Source organism: Musca domestica, unplaced genomic scaffold (genome assembly GCF_030504385.1).
Source record: "Musca domestica strain aabys unplaced genomic scaffold, Musca_domestica.polishedcontigs.V.1.1 2, whole genome shotgun sequence".
Lineage (NCBI taxonomy): Eukaryota > Metazoa > Arthropoda > Insecta > Diptera > Muscidae > Musca > Musca domestica.
Window position 1 is genome coordinate 2930869 of NW_026712249.1, and position 22497 is coordinate 2953365.

Consider the following 22497-nt stretch of genomic DNA (forward strand, 5'->3'; position numbering starts at 1 on the left):
CTCATCATTACTAAATCGACTTAGCTGAACATGAATATGTATACTTTATGGGATAGGACGATCTTGATCCATCATAGCTTTGTTTTCCCCCCACCAAAAATCTGTGAAATTGTAGCACGGTTTTCTGTATATTAATAAAAATTTTATGTTTCTTTTTTTGTAATATTTATTTACTAATATTTTTATTCTTAATTTTCGTTTTTTTTTTCCTTCAATCATACATAACATTTAATTTATTTCAAATAATGTTTCTTATTTGTTGGTTTTTATTAATACTTTTTTTAGAGTCCACATAGAGGACTCTGATACTTACATTAGTTATATTATTTTGCATATTTCAGTAGGCATGTATGTAAGTAATTGTTTATTGTAGTCTTAATATATCTATAGTTATTATTATGTACATTCATTATTAAGGAGCTAATAAAATATATTTATAGTTGATATAAAGGAATAATTAATTATTACGAATATTATTGCACTTATCTGTATGTGGGGGTTGCTCTTAAAATTATTGCAGATTTAAATTTACAAAAAGAAAGAAAAACATAATAAACAAACATTACTTTTATAAATTGTTTTCCATAATTTTGATTTAAAATACTTGGTATAGCTTCAAGTACGAGAATACATGTAGGATATCTAGCCTATTATGAATTCTCCTCCTTTCATCTCACATAACTAACGAATACTAATCATCACAAGTGTTTTCTATTCGAATACTTTGCATAATACCTTAGTTATATTTTGAAAATAAACTAGAACTAAAATTAATTTACAAAAAATGCCTCGACCTTGAAATACTATTTGACAACATTATATCTAAACACTTTAAAAGTTTTTTCTTTTTTTCTTTCCATTACTATTTTTACTATATATTTGCTAATTTTTTGAAATGGGGGATATTTACAATTGGATATCTGTGCGATGGGTGTACAGCATAGATATCCTTAAGAAACATTGCACATTGGATTTGATCTATACATGGAACCATAACATATTGTAGAATTTGGTATTTGGTGGCTTAACTTCTAATTTTTTGAGTTATTTACAAAAATGCAGAAAACTGGACTCGCTCCTGACCTCTGCCTGTATTTAGATGGGTGTGGGCATAACTGTATAGTCCTGATGCAGACTGGACTTGACAGAATCGTATACTGGTCTGCCGGTATCTTCGGGCAAAGCATAGACATCGGGTGGCACGCACAGCGATTGTAACTTGGAGATGTATGAATCGAATGGTTCTGGATGAGGATAACCGGCAGGATGATGTACGGTATAGGGATGATGAGCGGCTGAGGCGTGTGTCGGAGGAGGGGGTGGTGGTGGTGGCGGATGCATACCGCCGGGATGTGAGCTTGTCAGCGGATGCATGGTACTGCCGTACATTGATACAGCACTACTGGCCGATATGGATGCACTGGGCAAGGGACCTGGTGGTATTAATGTGGGATGAGTTGCATAGGCTGAATGTTGATTGGAAACACCGGACACACTTGAGGTGGCTGCCAATGGACTGCCAGTCGCTGCTCCGGTGCCATGACCAGCTGGTGGTATTCGTACATGTTCTAATAGGGTGATTACATTGTTGCGTAAACTTTCGTAGTAATTGTTAATGTTGGAGGAAGAGGAAGACGATGAAGGGCCAGACGTTGTTGAACCATAGCCGTCATTAATGGAGGAGGAACTAGCATTTCCTCCTGCATCTAGGCCGGATGAGGTGGCGCTTCCATTTCCTACTCCTCCTCCGCCACCTGCTCCTAGGTGACTGTTGATACCGGCGAAGGAGTTCGTGAGGCTGTTGGTGTGGCCGTTAGCGTTGCTGCCGCCATTGGTGGAGTCCGCGAGGGAACTGGTCGTGCGGCTGGAGGAGACTGCAGCAAGAGCTGCTGTTCCTCCAGCAGTGCTAGTCACCGAAGCGAGAGAACGCTGTTGATGAGCACTCAGCGGAGAAGTCTCCTGAAATGAAATAAGCGAAGAAAAATATTTTTATTAGTAAATGGGAGATGCGAGTATGGAAAATGATTGCTTAAAGAGAAGAATAAAAATAAATATCTTGAACTGAGTAGTGTGTAAAACTTAAATTATTTCTGCTATTAATTTAAATAAGTGGCATGCTGATTTAAATAACGTTTATATTTGCTTCATGTTAGTTATATTGAACTAGAAAAAAATGTAGTGCATACATTTAAATGTGAGAACGTTAATGAAGGAAAATGGGATTTCAAATAAAAGAAAATAAAAAATTATGGCCTATTTTTATACCCTTCACCATACATAGTATGGAGGATATGGAAGATTAAGTTTGTCATTCCGTTTATAACTCATCGAAATAATAATTTTAGACATAACATAGACGATTTTGCCCTGTCCGACAGTTCGAACGTATAAAGATAGAAAGCTAAAACTTTACACAGATCTTTCTTTTGTCTGCAGGCAGATCAAGTTCAAAGATAGGCTATATCGGTCCACGATATCGTATAGCCCGCATATAACGGTACCCCCGATATTCGGTATATTGATGATTGTAGCCAAATTTGTCAATAAAATTGTCGGAAAATCCACAAAAGGAGCTCCTTCTGAGTACTTTGCCCCCCTATTTTGCAATGGAATTGTCTACAAATCCATACTAAAAGCTCTTTCTAAGCACTTTACTCCCTGAAAGAGAAATGCATTTTAGGTCCAGGGCATCGTATAGTCTCCATGTAACGGTACCTCCCAATATTCGGTATTTTGATGATTTTAGGGATATTATTCACCGGAGTTGTTTCAAATTTCGTATTTAGAGTTCGAAATTGGAACAACAGTCTATGTCAGAAAATTGTCTATGTAGGTCCAGGTCTTCGTATAAGTCGCATATATCATTACCTCCATAATTCGGTATTTTGATGATCTTAGGTACAATATTCACCGAAATTGTTTGAAGTTTCGTATTTCAAGTTCCTAATAGCCTATGACAGAAAATTGTCTATGCAGGTCCAGGTCTTCGTATAGCCCCGATATAACGGTACCTTCTTATATTCAGTATTTTAATGATTTTAGCATATTTACCAGATTTTCAAGTTTTTTTTTGATAATTGTAATGGCTTAAGGCAAAAGTTACATGCAGGTCCACGTCTTTGTATAGACACCTATATAACGGCTATATTCCGTTTTTTTTTTTAATTTTTTAACAGAAATTTTATTTTTTGAAAACTACCAGATTGAGTATAAATCGAGGAAGGTATTCAAAGATCGGCCCGAACCTACTACTTTTCTACATATTTGGTCATTCATCAGCTACAAATCCAAAGGCAGCTGAAAATAACTTTGCAAATGAAATCATTTCTAGCGTTAGAAATTCTATTTTTTGAGGGTTTCAGCCGGGAGTTTTTAAAAATGTTGATTCTCTCGAAATTATTGCTTTGGCACTTATTTAAAAAAAAATACGAAAAGTCCGACGTCCCGATTTTACAGAGCGCAATCCATATCAGACTAATACAAAATAAATTTGTCGAAAAATATTCAAATCTATTGAGGCAATCCAGCAGATTGTGAAAGTAGAAGTAGAAATATAAATATTTACACGTGTATCTCCGCATTTGAATTTCACATCGAGAAGAAAACAACGCCCCCCTCCCCCTTCTAGATTTTTGAAGTTTTCGGATTAATATACCTAACAGTTTAGGTACATACTCTCTGGACCGATAACAATACGAGTATTATTGTTGTCGAAAATCATATCCCCCACCCGAGTCAACAAAGAAGTCTTCTTGGGATATTTTCAAGATATAGTTAAAAATCCCCTAAGCGGAATCATAAAAGTCATTTGAATTATTTTTCAAAAATTCTACTATGGGCCCCAGACGACATCAAAAGTCTGAATCTTAGCAAAACGCCAGGATTAAATGTAACATTTCACGCATGACGTCAAAGACAATTTTATTGTTCATCAAATTTCAATTAAAAATCAAGAAAATGATTGCATTAATGTTACCAAGAAGTGGAAAACATTTTCTATATATTTTTTTTAATTTTCCTGAGCCTTTTTCGATTTGCTGCATGAAAGTTACACAAAATTTCTTTTTAGGTAAAAAGTGAAAAATGAGGAAATATTCTAAAAAAATTTCACATAACATATAACATTTCATCTATTCCCACAATAAGCTGGAAAATGTATATCATAACATTAACGGAAAACCCGATAATTTGATGTACCTAGTTTCTTGATACGAAAGAGAGAGTATTCCATATTTTCATAATTCGACGTTTTTTGGAAATGTTTACTTCAAAACGCTAAGAGTATGGAGTTTGATTTACAACAATATGTCGATCTAAATCTTCTTTCCCATAGTGTAAAAGTAAACATTTTTAATGCTGTCATACATAATATTCTTTAAAAATAAGATATCTACTCATGAATTTTTCATAGCAATAAAAACAAGTATTAACAATGAAATAGATATTTTTGTCATAATACTTCAGCCACCAACCAATCGAATTAAAATTAATTCAATTTTATTGGTTTCGAAAATGGCGACAGAGAACATAAAACAGGAAAATAAAATAAGGAACAAATTCACACACACACACATGATGATGATGCTAGTATGTGTTGGTGGGCTTGATTTATATATACAAACAAAATAAGAAGTATATAAAAAATATATAACATATGTATATACTACGTGTATGTATATAGCAAAAAAACACATTCACTTATTGTTACCAATAAACAGCAGACAAGACAATATTCTCTTCTACACACACATACATATATTGCAGCATAAAAAAGAAAAAAAAAACTCTACATACACATATGTATTTTTGGGTTGGTTGCTAACGGGGGGGTTTATGTAACGAAGAATATGAAAAAAGATAAACACAACACATAAAAGGCAGCAAATTGTGACGCCCTTTTCCATTGTTTGTTTGTTGTAACAAGCGAAAGGAAAAAATACATTGGGGCAATAGTTTTTTTCTCTTCGCTTATTTCATATACGCACACATACACATGTAGAAAATAGCACACACACACGCTCTGAATTTCATTTCCCTTGAGTTGGTGGGGTTTTCCCCCATATTCTAGAGGGATGTTGCTCACCCGATGAAACACATAACGTTTTTCATTGGTATATTGTCGAGTTGTTGGCTAGGAGCCTCCTGCTACAAATACACACAGAGCATTCACGCATACATTGACAGTGAGAGCAAGTTGCGAACATTTATGTGAGCCTGCCCTCTTGGGAGGCCAAAGGTTAAACGCTGTTGCCGTTGATGATGATGATGATAAAACAGTCTCAAGTGATGGGCAAGCCCGACCAACTATGGGTTGGGGTTGGGGAGACAACAATTTCTATTTGTTGTTTGTGTTGCGAGTGTGTGTGTGTGTTTTTCTCCCGCTATGTGTGAGTGTTGGAGAAAGGTGTGGTATTGGTGGCTGGTTGTTTCTTTCTTTCTTTCCTTCGTTAGGAGGTGGAGTAGTGGCGCTGTGTTGATGTTACGAGAATGGGGGATGGGAATGGGGCTGGAGAAACTCCAAATTTCCATTGCATCTTTGCGCGCATGGACATTTTGATGTGTATTCGTTACCTTTAGGGATTACCAGAACTTTTAGGGGTTGTTGGCTTGTTTGTCAGTTAGTTGTCGTCGTTGTTTTTGTTGCTGTCGACTGGAAAGCCACAGCTGCATAGGAGAATTGCATTAACAAAGAAATTTCATTGGTAGACCTCATTTCAATGATATTGAGAGCATGAGGTGTAAAACGCCATTTTGAAATATACCATTGTCGCCTGGGTGGGGGCTATGGCAAAAGACCCGACCACACATGGGTTGAATACACATTTATAAATGCTGGAGGATATTTTTATTGGAAAAAATCAATTCCCATTGTTTTTCATTTAAGCAATTATGTTTTTAGTTTAGAAACTAATTGTCGTATTTTTAGATCCCCACCAGCGTTCAAATGAATAAATACCCACATGGCAGACTAACTTCCTCAGACAACCGAAAAAAAACTTTTTCTTGAAATAAAAAAAAATTATTATTAATTGATAAACTTTTGTTGGGGTGCTGTTGGACTAGCACGTTTTTTTTATTCGTCGTCGTCACCCGTGCCACAAAAACCCACAAAGTCAAGTTAGTAATAATTTAAATAACAACAGCGTCTCAACCGCCAAGGCGAACATAACGAAGGGGGGGATTTGGCAAAAATTAGAACTTTATGTTTGGGTTTTTGAGTTTAGCGAGTTTGGCACAGAAAAAAGTTACGGCGGCGCGTTTAAACAAACTTTGTTTTATTGTTAGAAAAACTCCAACTTTTCCCCAACAGCACCGCACCAGGGCGAGAGGGGGTCCATGCAAAAGTTTGGATTCACCAGAAACGAAATCAAGACTTTTGAGACGTCCTTGAAAACTAATTTAAAAGAAAGTTTAGACAAACAGCCATTCGCAAACTCACACGAATACTTTCTAACGCTGCTGCAAACAACTACAAAGAAAAAAGCCGGAAGTAACAATGACTGAAGAAAGTGCAAGAAACCAGAATGACAAACAGAATCGAAAGAAACAGGAACCAAAAAACAAAGGAGAATATTTTAATTGGCTTAACTAACGCCACGACAAACAGGCAAAACAAAAATACGAAAGAAAAGAAAAACATGGCCAAAAGAGATCAAGAAAATATGAAGCCGAAAACGGAATTAAACTAGGAAATACTTATGTTGCCTCAACGAACCTGAGCCTACGTACCCTATCGCTGGTGTTCAATTGTGACTCCATGGCATTGATGTCCGACTTGAGACGCATCATCTGAGACTCGACACGGGCGTTTTCACGCTGCAGTTCTGTGATTTCAGCCTCTAAAGTATTAAGATCCTCATTTGTTTCATTACCAGTTGTATTGGAATGTATACCTGCTGTGGCGGAGGACGATGCGGACGACGAGGATGCGGCGGCACTGACCGACTGTGACAGGCTGTCGGGCAGCATGCCGGCCGCCACACTGCTCGAGATGCTGGACGAGCTGTTGCCATTGCCCAGCGGAATGTTTGACGAGGATGAGGAGGCTGAAGCGGATGCTGAGACAGCAGCTGCTGCCGCCGCGGCTGCGGCAGACACCGAAACGGATGAACCACCACCCACTGCATTCATCATCATGTCCATACCTATAGCATCGAAAGAGGGAAGAGAAAGCAAAACGACACATGACACATTTGTACAACCTGCTGCGGGAGCAAAAGGTGAGCGTGTGCTAAACAATTTTCATTGTCATTGATTGGGGGCGTGTTGGTGTGATTGATGGCGAAATATAAAGGGCGAGATTACTCTACTCAATTTGCTTACCTCTTCGTTCACTTCGTCAACCCTTAGGCACTTGACTTGATTTCAATTTGGGCTGTACTTATGATATGATTGGGTCTTATTTTTGTCTGTCTGTTTTGGAGTTCGGATAGTTTTTTTTTCTTATAATTGTGGTTTAGTTATTTACATGTATTTTGTCTGTTTAGAGAAGATATTCCGCACCGATACAAAAAGTCGCATAATCTAAAATAAAAAACAAAAAAATCATCATCAAAAAACGAACGAATAAAAGTAGGGTAGAGGGGAGGGATGAACAAAGAAATATATATTTTTTTCTTTAATTTCATATAACGACCAACATAAAAATCAAGAACAAAAGGAGGTAAGTGTTAGTGAAACTAGATGGCGGTGGTGTGATGTTACCAGAAACAAAGACGTGTTTTTTTTTGAGAATAAAAAATTGTTAGCACACGCACACAACTTAAACGAAAATATTTACGATATTACAAGGCAAGGCATTAGAAGCGTCCAATGAAGTGAGGTCCATGAAAAACTGTTGAAACTGCCATTCGGAAGTATTCCTTTCAAATAACTATCCAATAGTTCACTTGCTTTTAGACTCACAATAAACAAAGATTGTGATTCGGATAGCATGCCTAATTCATAGACGTTTCAGTATAAGACAGGGAACCACCCTTCTAATATTAAAACATTAAAGGCAGGATATTTAACAGCATCTTTAGAATTAGAATTTTGTGACATTTCCTTGGACTCTTAACTCATTTGGATGCTACATCGTGCTGCCATTTACTTTACTAATACTACAACACTACATACGAGAATAGCATTAGCGATATTTACCTGTATAGCCTTTGGGATAGACCATGGTAACCTCATCGAATTTGGGCTTTTTTATGGCTTGCGAAGCTGATCCACATCCTGATGGTGAAAAAGAGCGAAAGTAGGCCTTGGATTCTAGATCTTCGGATAAAGTAGTGGCATACGTACCATCAAACTTCATGGCAGTTGCGGCAGCCACAGCGGCCTTGTGTTGTTCCACAGTGCCGCCAGCTTCAAGGACACGCATTTTGTTACGATTAGCAATAGGACAACCAGATGCACTGCGAAAAAATACAAACAGACACACACATATTTTAAATCATCCTTAACATCACTCTGCTGCTGTATGACTCACCTTCTGTGGGATAGAAATTTGCCAGTAGAGTGGCCAGAACCATCACAGCCAGGGATGGGACACCTAAGAAAATATATCTTCATTCAATTCACTGTTTCACTTTAAATGCACTCTTCCCATAACTTACCTCAACGGTTCCGAGTCTTGGCCATCGCGTGGTTTACTCTTTGGCTTATTGGCTCTGGGACAGCCCGACAGACTGCGATGCGAAGAATAATTACCAGTAACATGGCCAGAGCCATCACAGCCGGGTGTTGGACATTTCAGTTCTTGTGAATGGGGTTGGAGATGATTGCGATCCGTTCGTGGACAGCCAGTCAAACTGTTTTAAAGAAAGATTTACATTAATCTCTTATCTCTCACGTTGCTGAGCGGCACGAGGATGCCTTGGCATTTGCTAACGAAATGGAATTCTTTGGAAAAACTTATTCCCTAATCCCTTCAATCAATTGGCAATTGAAAAGGAATTTAAAATTGTAAAAATAGTTTTGTTATGAAATCGTTGGAAAGTTTATCTAGCCAAGTGGATGAGTTATCGGCCAAACAAAAGAATGGTCATTGTTTCATGGCTGAATGAATTTGAAAACAATCGAAAATCTCCTTAAATTGGAAATTTCCAAAGAACAGTTTTTCAAGGCAATAAAGCAGAAGTTAATTGGGAAAAGGTGGAGGATTGCTTTCATTTTAACATAGAAATTAGATTTTTAGTTTGCACTTTCGTTGTATGGGTGTGCATGTCTGTGGTGACTCTCTCTTCCTCTCTCGTTGTGTTAGTTGGTAGATTAACCTTTATTCTCAAAGGATTGTAAATTTTATGACCGTCCTGTTACGGACTGTAGCCACACATCTTAATAAATATTAAAATCTCAACGACAATGTGCCAAGGATAATCAACCCAGGCGAAAAGGACAATGGCCAATGTAACCAAGTGTTACATTGTAAATAACAAAACACATACACACACATAGTCATCATCATCGTTCATTATCATAATAATGAATTTTTGCCTTCGCTCTGACCATAAAACAAAATTAAGGACAAGCAGGAATCCTTACACACACACACTCACACACAATTTAACTAAGTTATAGTTTTTGTATTAAATATTGGTTGGAAACTTGCCATTCAACTAACCTATCCTTCGACTTGTCATGCTGTGGTATGTGCTGAGGCGGTGGCATGGAGTAACAGGATGCTGGACTTGTCGAATAGCCACCCGATACTGGGGTCGGATATCCGCCCGGACCAACAGCAGTGGCATAAGGATTGCTACACTGATATGCGGCGGCTGCTCCATAACCATGATAGCCGGCTGGGGGATAATCGGACTGGACAACCATACCATAGCCGGGATGGGGAGAGTAACCTGCAAGCAAAAGTCACACAAAAGACAGCACGAAAACATAGGGAACACACATTACAAACATATCCTTGCCAATTGTCTCCACAGCCTTCTTTGTACTTACCACTGGGATCCCGATAACTGTCAATGTAATGGGAGCCACCACTGTCCGGGGTTGATTCACGACTATAGGGCCGGGGACCACCAATATGACCAACGAGACCAAAGCCTAAAGGACGAGTAGGACCACTAAAATCAACAGGTTCCATGTGAGGAGATCGAGGCGTACCATTTGCTGCCGATGTCGGCAATCCGGGACCAAATCCTTGCGGATGGGCACCTACCACTACACCATCAGGATGGGCTCCGTACTGGGGACTGGTGATGATGCTGTGCGGCAATCGGCTCACTGTCAGATCCAATGTTTGACCCTGGGGACTTGGCACTTGGGGGCTGGCCACATTCGGACTGGCACCTGGCTGGGGACTTCCTGCACCGATTCTCTGGCTGTACTGGTTGTGTGAAGCTGGCGAATTGAAACCCTGAGGACTGGACGATGTTACGGATGTAGAACCGGAAAGATCCACAACTGGAGCGGCGGAGGGCGATGGCGAACCGCTTTGCTTCGGCTGTTGCTGTTGTTGTTGCTGCTGCTGTTGCTGACTTTGCTGGGGATGTTGTGACTGCTGAACGGATGCTTGCGACGGTTGTTGTTGGGTTTGTTGGTTTTGATATGCCGCCGCTGCAGCAGCTGCTTGGGCAGCAGCCATTTTCACGGACAGATTTATGGCCGAAAATCCAGGTGGCAAAGGACCCATGCTGGGATCGTAGTGGTACATGGGCCTAGGATAGATGGGGCCACCGTTTGTCATCTCATCATGTTCCACCTTGGCCATCAGCAGCTGTTGGTCTTGCAGATATTTCTGTTGTTGGGAGTGAATGTCGTCAGCCGACTGGGGGAGATATGGATACATATTGGCCGGTCGTTGGCCACCACAGTTGGGATCGTAACGCTCAAAGGCTGTGCTCAAGCCGCTGACACCACCCGAAGGTGTTGAAGAATCCACATAGGACGAAGACACACTGGACGATATCGATGTTGGAGGATTGGGATCATAGCTACGGGAACTGGGCGAAAGGTTGCCGTTGTTACTGCTGGACAACATGTCACTGGCTCCGTAGGCCGACGGTGGTTTACTCAGGCTGTCGCTGCCATTCGAAACGTGATGGCCGTAACGCATGTGTTCATACTGTTGTTGTTGGTGTTGTTGTTGCTGCTGCTGTTGTTGTTGTTGGGGGTCGCCTTGCTGCTGTGTGTTGGCCTGCTGTGAATGGTGGTCATTGTGATAGGATTCGCTCACGCCATCACCACTTGCCGTTGTATTGCCCGCGGACATCATCAGACCGGAAGAGCCCTCAATGAATGGACCCCGTTGCTGATGCATTGTCTGGCTGTTGTGAGGACTTTGCTGATCGCTAATGGCATGCGACTGCATGCCCACGAAACGGTTCATGTCGTTGTGTGACTGCTGTTGTTGTTGCTGCTGAAGTGTTCCGGATGTGGCGTTGTTGCCAGCACCACTTTGGCCACTGTTGCCACCATTGGCAGCTGACACCGAGGAACTTGTGCCATTCGAGTTTGCACGTCCCGAGGCATTTGTGTTGTCGTTCGATAGATACGAATGCATTGGACTTTTATTGTATTCGGATTTAATATTTGGCACTGGACTGAACTCGGACTTGATGATGGGCATATTGTTGCCGCTACTAATGTGGTTGTTGTTGTTGCTGCTGCCGTTGGAATCCTGGGAAGGACTTTTGTTAGCAATGAGGTTTCCGTTACAACTGACTGTGTTATTCAGATACTGATTCGAAGAGATTTTTTCCACGGAATCTGAAAAAAGAAGAAAAAACAAAAAATTGCAAAATGTATTTAACTATGACATGGAGCAGCAATTGGTAGCTGACGTTGATAGCCGATAGAAGAGGGCAAATAAGGAGCAATTCCAAAAAAAGGATAACAACCGACCTTTATCAAAATTCAAATCATTTCTCTTGGTTTCACTTATTTCCCCACCATTGAGCAACAATTTCAATTGTTTCTTGGCTAAACTTTTAGCTGCCTGCGGACAACCGGATAGACTGCGATGGACACTGCGATGCGGCTGGACATGGCCACGACCATTGCAGCCTGGAGTGGGACATTTTATAATTTGTTCATGTAATGCCAATACTAAATATTGCGGAAGAAAATGAGAGAGAAAAAGAGGGAATGTCAAATCACTCAGTTGGCACTTATCGCAAGGCAACTACTACAACGAGAAGATGAAGGGGATAGTATAGATACACATTCAATTTTGGGAAGATCGGATTTGAAAGAAACACGAAGCGACCTCAAATGTCAACTCTACTTGAACAGATTTACTTCAGAGAAGGACTATCTACAAGATTGAAGATTGCCATGCATTACACACACACACACACACAAATATACAGAAAGAGATTAGTTTGAGAAGTTAGACACACACACATGCTTTGGTTTAGTAGAACAGAGATTGAGAGGAAGAGATCTCAAGAAGATTGAGAGAAGAGAAGGTGTTTTTTTTAAAGATTTTTTTTGAACTTACATTCTGACGTAACTTTATCGCGTTTGGGGCAACCTGATATACTGCAAGTGGTGTAAAGAGATTTTTTGTGAGTTTTTTTTTTTTTGGTTTAAATTTCTGATAATTTGGAAAAAGAGTTATCAAGAAAGCTGCATGATTTTTTGGTGTTAATTTTTTAATGAAAATTTTAAGTATATTATTGGTGTTAATTTTTTATATATGTGTAAATTTTATTTTATGGATATACCAAAAACATAATTATAAGTTCTTTAAATGTGTTAGAAATATAGAAGTTTCATCTGTCAAATTATTTTAATTTTTAAAATTTAATTATGCACTTTAAGTTTGTACGATTCTTAACCAAAATCTTCACTTGATAACTCTTTTCCAGTTATAACACGATTATCGGTACCTTCTGTGATGGGAATACAATCCAGTTATGTGGCCCTGGCCATTACAATTGGGAGTGGGACATTTATTGCCATCTAAAAATTGAGCAAAAGCTAAGAATAACTTTTTCAGATTCAGAAATTAAAAGATAATTTCCTAATGGAAAAATCGAAATGAAAATGTTGTAACCTCTCTCACACTTCCTATTTCCCCCAGAACTTAACGTATACATCCAAACTCATTACATAAGCATTACTTGATATTATCTTAAGTAGCACATGCCAGACGTGGGAGGTGAAATTCTCCAGCAAACAATTTCGGCTTTTTTACTAAATAATTAATTAAAATTTGATGGAAAACTGTTTTTGAATTATTTACATGTCACACACACACTCACGTAGATACAAGCGTATATATGTACTCACTGACATAACCCAAGGCCTCTCACTCTTCTATTCGATCAGAATGTCGTAAAAACCTGTCTAGCGTTTTTTAAACAAGTTTTACAAAAAATCCTTGTAACTGTCTGCCAGGATGCGTGAGTGTATGTGTGTATTTGTGCGTGTGTCTAATGCTGTCGCATCCTTATTATAAAATTCTAATAATGTATGAGTAGTGAAACAAAAAAACAGCAAAAGCAAAGCAAAACAACGAAGGCACTGTCATACTTTCGAAAGTGTTCTTGTGAACAATTTTAGAAAGTATTTTCTTGTCTGCCACTCAAGCTCAAAACTCATCCACCTACACACACACACACACACATACTCATGTACATGTATGTATATTCCTCTTTTAAGAACTCCAGTTTTAGATGAGGTGTATGTACAATATTTTTTGTGGAAAACTTATCTTCTAAATTGAATTTAATTAAAACCAAAAATAACCCTTTGCTTCTAAGCTCAACATTTAACCTGTTCAGTAGCTGGTTTTTCTGTGTGTGAGATAAATTAAGGGGAGAGAATTCGCCGGAAATACTTATTATCTCTGCCAGCAACAATAACAATTTTGCGTAAATAAACACACTTAAGGTAAAAGTATTTTTCAATAAGCAACATATATCCCGAGGTTGGTGAGGATAAGGAGTTACTTGCAATGGAAGAAGGAGTTTTTGTAGTTATATAACAAAGTTAGACCGAATCGATATTTCGGTACCCTTTACTGGGATATTATTGTAAATTCCAATTAAACCATACGTATTAAAACACAACAAAATCTAATTAGAGCTAAAGAAATAAAATCAGACGGGATATTTGGGGTCTATGCCAAATCGTGAAGCTTTATTCGCAAGAGGAAACTTTCAGGGGGTGTAAATTCCTTTTAACTTTCTCTAACCCTGCAAAATATTCAAAGGATGAGGAGAATGCTTTTTATGGAAGTCATGTCAAAAATCTGAATATTTTTTACATTTTCTCCCAGATTTGATGGTCAAATATGGGTGTAGCTAAATCGATTAAAGCATTGATAATTTACTGATATCATTGAAGCCACGCAGGAGAAATTTTTCAATTTTTACTTTGATAAGTGATTCATTTGCTGCATAGAATCTTGAGGGATTATTTCGATGAGTTAAAAAAAAATGACACATTTAATAAAACCTTCATTAAATACAGATAGTGTTTTTATACCCTCCACCATAGCATGGAGGGTATATTAAGTTTGTCATTCCATTTGTAACACCTTGAAATATACATTTTAGACCCCACAAAGTATATATATTCTTGATCAGCATAACATTCTATGTCGATTTAGCGATGGCCGTCCGTCTGGCTTCCGAACGAAATGAAGTAGGTTGATAAAATTTTACTCAAATGCATATTATGTCTGCAGGTATTGAAAATGGGCCATGTAGGCCCATGTTTTGGTATTGTCCCCATACAATGATACCTCCCTATGTTCGGTATTTTGGTGATTTAAGCGACATTTTTCACCGAATTTGATATCGGCTGCAAAGGATACTACTGCCTATGACATAAAATTGTCTATGCAGGTCCACGCCTTCGTAAAGTCCCCATATAATGGCACCTCCCGATATTCCGTATTTTGATTATTTTAGCGACATTATTCACCGGACTTCTTTCGAATTTGATATTTGAAGTTCATAAAGGATGCTGCAGCCTAGGACAGAAAATTGTCTAGGCAGGTCCAAGTTTTGGTATAGCCCCCACATAATGTTTCCTCCTTATATTCGGTAGTTTGATGATTTTATCCACATTATTCACCTATTTTTTCAAGTTTCGCATTTGAATACTGTAATGGCGAATGACAAAAGTGGCCTATGCTGGTCCACGTCGTCGCACAGACCCTAATATAACGGCTACATTCGGTATTTTTTATATTTTAACAGAATTTTTAACGGATTTTATTTTTTTTGAAAATTTTAAATTCGTTCCAAATTGTGGGCCTAACTTACAAAAATGATGAGAATGACAGGACATAATCGATGTAGACAGTATTTACATCAAAGTTCCATTTTGTCTCACCAGAGTAAAAATATTGAACGTATAAAATTTCAGATAATATCACGATATCGTGAATTAAATCAGCAACCTTGCTCATCAATACTGCCAGTTATTGAAACTCAAAACAGATTTCTTCTGTAAAACTTCCTTTAACACATAAAATTCCAAAATGTATAACACAAATATTTTATGAAATGTCAATCATTTTGAAATCAAATCCCAATCCCTTCCCTTAAATTCAATCCATCAGCTAATTATCCTCTAACAAAAAGTCTCCCCCACATATTTATCCATCAAAATAAGCCCTTAAATATAACATTAACTCAAAGTTAAGTGGCAGCAGTAACAACAACAACAACAACAGCAAACAAACGCCACTTTTTGTTATGAATTATTAGTATTTTAGATTTGTTGCTATAGATGTTTTTGTTGCTATTTGTTAGTTGACATTTTTTAAAGAAGTCGAAAACTATTTAAAAAGTCATTGAAATTTTTGAAACCAGGAATGGATGGGACAGGCTTTATGATAAATATGTCTGTATGACAAACCCTTCATTTGCATCCTTTGTTCGGCGGATGTGGAGGTGAGTGTGTGTGTGTGTGCGTTCACTTCTAAAAAGAGCTGCCATAATGACAAAATAAATATGCGTAAGTGGTTTTTGTGGAACGTGTGTTAGCTACACAACCAGAATTATTTTTATTGTTGTTCGTTTTGCCAACAAAGAATTTTCTTAATTTCTTCCCCTGCTCCCCCTTTTGATTGAGCTTAACTACTCGTGGCAGAATTTCAACCAAGTCATTATAAGGCAGGCATATGAATTCCTTGCCGCTCTTCCTTTTATTACGTGCATGTATGCGTGTGTGTTCTGGTTATGAATGTAATGCATGGAAATTAGTGTGACAAAATTGTTATTATTAAAGTTGCCTAAATCATGTTTTGTTAGAACACTACAACAACAACGACCTCACTATTCCCCAGTCAAGCCACGCCACTTGCAGTCAGTCACTCAGTCCACATTATGGTTTTAGCCGTCTTAGCTACGCTTGACTGCTGAGAACTTCCTTTTTCCTTTATGTTTACAAACTATGCCCTGTCGTTGCTTCAACATTTTATGAAAGGCAGCAAACATTAAAAGCTTTGACTTCGATGTCTTCTTTATCAGACCTCTCTACCAGCTAAATGTCTAGCTGCCTATGCCAATGTTCACGTTGCTATTGTTGTCCCTTGGATTGTCGTTAATATTTAGTTTTGATGCCATACGACTTGTCTTGGCGCGTTTTAAGTGCTGGTAAAATGTGCAAATAATAACAATACTTATAATTATAATGCGTGTGTAAATAGGTTTAACTGCCTTCCCAAACACACGCATGTACACTCACTCACTCACACAAACATATGTTTGGGTATTTGCAATAACCTTTTGTTCAGAGGCAGGCTGTATATCTGTCATGTTGAAATTTATCTGTGTGTACGTGAACAAGGTAAGCAGGTTGTTGGGTTGGGGAAAATGTATTTAGTATTTCTTTTGGTCTTTTTTGAATAAATATATGTCTAGGTTTTCTTTTGTGAGTGTGTGTGAGTGTAGGAGTGTGGCCTTTTGGAAGGCTATTGGGGTATGACTTGGTTTTGCCAACGTACCATGAGATAAATTGAATGCGACGACTGTCTTTATTGCCTTATTACCTTAATTACAGGTTATATGTCATTTCGGGGAGAAGAGGTTATCTATGGCTACATGAAGTATTAAATGGAAATTTTGGAAAAATCTAAGATATTCACAAATAAGTTCCTTAAGAAAGCGGAATTGTTTCAAAGAATGAAAATATTTTTGAGAAAAGTTGAAGATTGTAAAGACTGTAAAGAGGTATATTTCCGACGCTATGAATACCTACACTCTTGATAAATGTTTTTTTTTTTTTTTGTGATTCGCATCCTTACAAGAATTATCATTGGATAAATGCGTACACGAATCGAAGTGAAACATTTTGTTGTCATTCCAAGTCGGTCTATAGTCCGACTGTAGAAACCTATTCAATGCTCAAAAAAAGGTAGGCTTCTTCCTACATTAACTGCATTTACCTTCCAGTTCGGAAATTTTACAATTTTGCTGAGGATTATATCTTCGAATCTTTTCCGTATCCGTGTTGAGAATGAAAAGGATAACCAGATAGACAATATCACACACTCATAACTATGCGTCGCGTTTCGCCATTGGTTAAGGGGCTCTTCAGGCATATTGGTGTGTATGATGGCTGGGAAAGTAGTATATATTTCAAACTTGTTGTGATTAAAAATATGCGGAATTAAAAATCAGAAACCCACAAGTTCGGCTCAATTTGTTTTTCACACCAAATCTTGATTTGTAGCTATGGATTTTTTCTCAACAACAACTATTTTGCTTCCAATGCATACACCTGTTATAGGAAAACGGGTTAATGGTTCTGAACGTTAAGACAGCAACTTCTAGTTGGCTTCACACCAAGGTCCGAGGTTTAAATCCTTTCGCCCTGATAAGGCGAGGATTATACGTTTATAGAGATCAGATAAGTAACTTAACAAACGGCGAAACGCATGGTATAGTGCTAAGAGTGGGATAGTGTCTATCTGGCTTTCAAATCATTAAGATTTTCTTGAAAGAGGAATAAACTAAAAAACATATGATCTTCGCTTAGGTAAAACCCAAAAAATTACATATTTTTTATTTCATATTTTTTTCTTATTTATCCTCCGATATAATATGAAGGGGATTTATTGAATAATTCATTTTTTGTGCCAATATATCTCATGGTGAGATTTTATAAAGTTTGTAAAGTTCTGATCAGTGCAACATTTAAAAGTTACATTGAGGCTCTTAACAGGCATAGTCGATGTCGAACCCAACCTCATTTCTAGCTGAATTGAAATTAAATCTTTAAATTTAAATTGAGCTAAAGATATTCTCGGAAAAAATTTTCAATCGACTTAGGGTTTTGAATAGGCAGGTTTCCGAACTAAATGGATAACAAAAACTAAAACCTCAAAGAATCCAATTTTCATGATTTTTTCCAGTCACGTTTAATGTTGAGCTGGGTTCTCATATGTCACATTCGATTTTATTCTAAAGGTAGGTTGGGTGATGATTTAGATGAAATGCTTCTGCAATAATGGACAGCCAGAAGATCAAAAGTAAGGCAAATCAAAGCTATCAGAAGAGTTTATCCAACATTGTATTGAATTAGTTGAAAAACAATTTTTAAGTCGAGACAAGTTAGCCACATGGAAACAGGCAACGAAAATATTTTCAAAAAAGGTCATTCTGCAGGCTTTTCACAATTAAAAAATCAAAGGAAAACGTTTTTTTTTTTATCTATTTTCAGGGATTAAAATCAGGGTTTTCCTTATATATACATTTTTTATTTAATACCAAAGTTGCTTTATACTCTACTCTTACAATACAAATATCCTTAACAGTAATACAAAAAGGACTTGTATGAAAGCCATGACGTTTTTTGAACCAAATCCTAAAAATCACTCTATAAAAAGTAGACGACGAATAGAAATTGGGCACATTTAAGAATACGTGAAATAAATATTATTGTTGGAAGAGAAAAATTGTCTTGAAATTTCTCGCTTGAACCGTGGGCTAAATTTCAACATTTCAAACTAAAGTTATTATCCATGATCTAATCCAAACATCTGAAATATCATCAATTCATTTCACCACTTCTCTCACATTTTCTTTTCCACTTTAATTTTAGATTTCCCCATTACCATTACCACTCCCTGTATCCTGTATCACACGGTAAACTCAATGCAACAAGAAGTCAAGCACAAGTTTACGCCAATTCATTGAAACTCAAAATCAAAGTTAAAAACTCAAAATTCAAAATCAAAATACAAAAAGCTCTCAATGTATCTCAAAAACTTACCACGATTTAAGCTGCTCGGCGAATAGCTAGGCTGATTTATCACACTGGCACTGGATGTTATGTGAGGTTCATTGCCAGCCGTCATCATGGACGAAGAGACCGGACCATCGCGACTAATATCCTGCATTACGGAGGCAGCACGACTACCCAGGCCAGCTGGCTGTAAAATCGTATATTGTTTTGTGGCCTCATCTTGGGATTTGTGTCCCATCTCCGATTCAACTTTTATCGGTTCCACGGGGGAGATGCGTTCCATTGGACGATTTGATAAAATCGAAGCTGTGCTATGCGAATGATGATAACCCATATAAGAAGACGATGTGACATCTGCCACCCCATTCGAATAGGAGGAGGCGTATGGATTGACATTTGGATAACCGTTACGTTTCATATCTTGCGGCGGCTTAAATGCCGAGGCCTGGGAAAAGGCACTCTTCTTGCGATCATCATAACCATATGGGGTAGTATCCTGTTCCTGATTTTGGGTATTGACTCGTGCCTGGTCGTTTTCCTTTTGTCTGTGGAGGCGAGAGAATTCAAAGTGGTTATAAGTTACATCCTCAGATTGCGTAGGGCTGTTAGATTTTGCTTCATACTTTTGCTTTTCCTCAAAGAGATTTTGAAATGCCGGTGGTTGGTCATCCTGCTCGTTTAGGCGATAGGGATTATTGCGTCCGGCCTCTGGCCAGCTGCCTGAGAGGCTTTTCAATGCAGCCTGGGTTTCTCGAATTAAGGTTTCATCGTCTTGGTCCTCATTTGTGGATTTTCCCATTCCCGTATCAAGGCCACGTTTCTTTTGAGGCAATGCCAAACGTTCGTCCAACTTGCTGCTGTTGTTGTTGTTATTGTTGGTGTCATCGTCACGTGATGAGCGTTTTTTACGTTTAGCAGCTGTTTCGTATTCTGTGTCAACTTTGTTGGCGTTGTTATTTTCGGCAATTGTTGCCGTTTCCTTGGTTAAGGGACGTTTCAGTAGAGCCATGTTTAAAGGCAGTGTGTAAGGGTGGTTGGTGCTGTTCCTGGGGGTTTCCTGGTGGGCTATATATTTGTTTCGCTAAATTTTCTAAAGATTGTATTAAAATGCAAGGAGTGTGAGGAAAGGTTAGCAAAATTCATGGCAAAATAAATAGAAAGCAGAGGATTGAAGAAATGAGGAGGATATTTGGCAGGACATTTGGCTAGAGGAAAATTTTCAAAATATTTCTTCATATAAATAAAAATCATAAAATTGTTAGAAAACAATTCAAAAAATGTTTTTTTTTTTTGGTTTTTCAGAAAAATAATTCTTGTTGCATTGAATTTTCTTTAATTTCAGTCCTTCAAAACATTTATAAAAGATTTCAAACTTAATTTTAATTACCTATTACGATTTGTTGGAAAACTTCTCTCACAAAAGTCAACAGCTTCTGTAATTCTTAATATTCGACATAGTTTTGAATGGCAACCTTTCACGAAAAGTTTCACACGATTTGATTTTACTTTTCACTTTTTTCACAAACTTTTTTTTCTTAAACTTATTCTTGATTCACGTTGACGGACCTTGTCTCACTTGTTTGGTTCGGTAGTTTGTCTGCACTTTGTTGTCAATTTAATATTGTTAACTTTTTTGTTTTGTTTTTTTTTGGGAATTTTTATTGGAGTTTTGAACTTTTTTCTTTTGTTTTGTTTGTTATGGGCATAAGTTTTCTCTTCCTTTAATTTCTTTTTCTTGGTTAAATGAATGCACTTATGGCCAAAACTTTTGGCGACTTTCCGTCAGTTTTGCTAGACGATGCGTTTGCCAAGTTGGTCGTGGCTGGGCTGAACTGGAATGCCTTGCATTGGACCAACACTCGCTGACATAATAAACTTCTTTTGCATCCACACACGGCGATGGCCCTAAGTTTTCCAATACCACTGACGTGTGTTTCGCTCTCGCGTTCGGCTGTTTTGAATTTTCACATCAAAATCGGTGGCAACAAAAACAATAATTGAACTTTTTTTATTTAGTTTTGAAATTGTTTTCTTTGTGATTTTATTATTTTTATGTATTGTTTGGCTGGCTGCTTGTCGGTCGTTTTGGCCAGTAATCAAAGTTCAGTTCAGTTCTAGAATGGCTGGGAAAGCACCGTGCCTTTGTCTGGCTGTATGTGCGTGCGTGAGTTTTATTTTCTTTTATATTTCGAGGAAAACTGTAAAGCGCGCGGTGTCTCTACCTGTTCTAAGTTCACAACTTACTGGCATCAAACTGGCCGAGCAGAGTTTTCCAAAGTTGTCGAACTTTGTTGTCGAATGCAGCAGGCAGACAGCAGCACTCGCTGGCAGTGGTTGTGGATGAATGGTTGTTCGTGAATGTGCGCTCACATATGACAATCTTCTACACTCGATTCAATTGTCTGTGTTTTTTGGGGGCTGAATATCCTTAACGGTTAGCCTTTGCGTCTCCGTCCGCCTCCTTGACGTGGTATTGACGTTGGCAACTTGTAACGTTCAACTAAAGGCACACACATTGCCGAAACACGGTGTCCTCTGTGCTGGCCATAGACACAAAGACGACAAAATCTGAACTGAAACGCTGGCAGCAGAGAGAGACTGGCAGCGTCCTGCTGCTCATGGTGGTGGTGGTGGTTGTGGTGGGTGGCAGGGTGGTATTTTATTTTCGGAGTAAAGCCCCATGCGTATTCAGTTTGTAGCGGCAAGTGGCTTCAGCACCCACACATACCATCAGGCATTCAATTTGCTATATAACACTTTGTATCTCAGTCGTGCTCTGCGCATGATCCATTCCCCTGTCGACTGTCCTACACTCCGAAAATTCATTTGCAGCACGTGCAACTCCATGGGAAAAGCATTTGCTCTAGGCAAAGATTTCCCCTTTCAGAGTATAACACTACTCTAATGATGTACAACTCCTCCTTCTTCACAACCAACATCCTTAGCCTGCCATGACACACACACACCGCCCCTCGAAATCCGTTGCATGTTTAATTGTGAATTCCTTCATGGTAGTGGCGATTTTTTGGGAAACTGTTTTAAATAATAATCTCAGGCAACGAAACGAAAAGAAAAAAACACAAAACAAGTCAAATAAGTGAATTTTTAAACACTTTAGCTTTTCAATAGTGAATTTCAAATCATCTATTTGTTTCTTAACGCTTAACTCAAAAACAACAAACCATCATCGTCAGCGCCAACGTCTTGCCGTGATAAAAGCTGGCCGAATTCGACAAAGAAATTCAAAGAAACTACGATTTTTAACGCACCGTCGGATCTGATATTAAGAAGGGTGTTTGGACTAATTTTCGCGGTGATTACGAGGACCAAAGCTCTGTGGAG

General features: G+C 38.2%; 1 protein-coding gene across 9 annotated transcripts; it reads right to left on the reverse strand.

The window, feature by feature from the left end:
• Nucleotides 1-227: 227 nt before the first annotated feature.
• On the reverse strand, nt 228-21660 carry LOC101901331 (methylcytosine dioxygenase TET). 9 transcript variants are annotated; one of them, XM_059121639.1, is made up of 11 exons: nt 20543-21655; nt 19779-20245; nt 19183-19700; nt 9943-11712; nt 9611-9842; nt 8604-8798; nt 8477-8539; nt 8290-8402; nt 8143-8220; nt 6730-7145; nt 228-1959 (listed from the first exon to the last, which is right to left on the reverse strand). In XM_059121639.1, exons 2-11 carry the CDS (start codon nt 20162-20164, stop codon nt 1096-1098), a joined length of 4635 nt encoding a protein of 1544 aa, XP_058977622.1. In that variant the 5' UTR covers nt 20165-20245; nt 20543-21655; the 3' UTR covers nt 228-1095. The 9 variants fall into 9 exon arrangements, with proteins under 9 accessions (XP_058977622.1, XP_058977615.1, XP_058977619.1 ...); XM_059121632.1 differs by having other exon boundaries at nt 6730-6839; nt 6894-7145; nt 8143-8402; ... (1 more) ...; nt 19183-20245; nt 20543-21656; XM_059121636.1 differs by having other exon boundaries at nt 8143-8402; nt 9599-9842.
• Between the last annotated feature and the right edge of the window lie 837 nt (nt 21661-22497).

Bases quoted from the DNA above. Each gene is read 5' to 3' on its own strand.
- LOC101901331 (XM_059121630.1), bottom strand. From the start codon at position 20,164: ATGGCTCTACTGAAACGTCCCTTAACCAAGGAAACGGCAACAATTGCC. The intron at 8,403-8,476 runs GTGAGTCATACA...ATTTTTTCGCAG, and splicing joins AAATTTCTATCCCACAGAAG to TGCATCTGGTTGTCCTATTG. The intron at 7,146-8,142 runs GTAAATATCGCT...TCGATGCTATAG, and splicing joins CTATCCCAAAGGCTATACAG to GTATGGACATGATGATGAAT.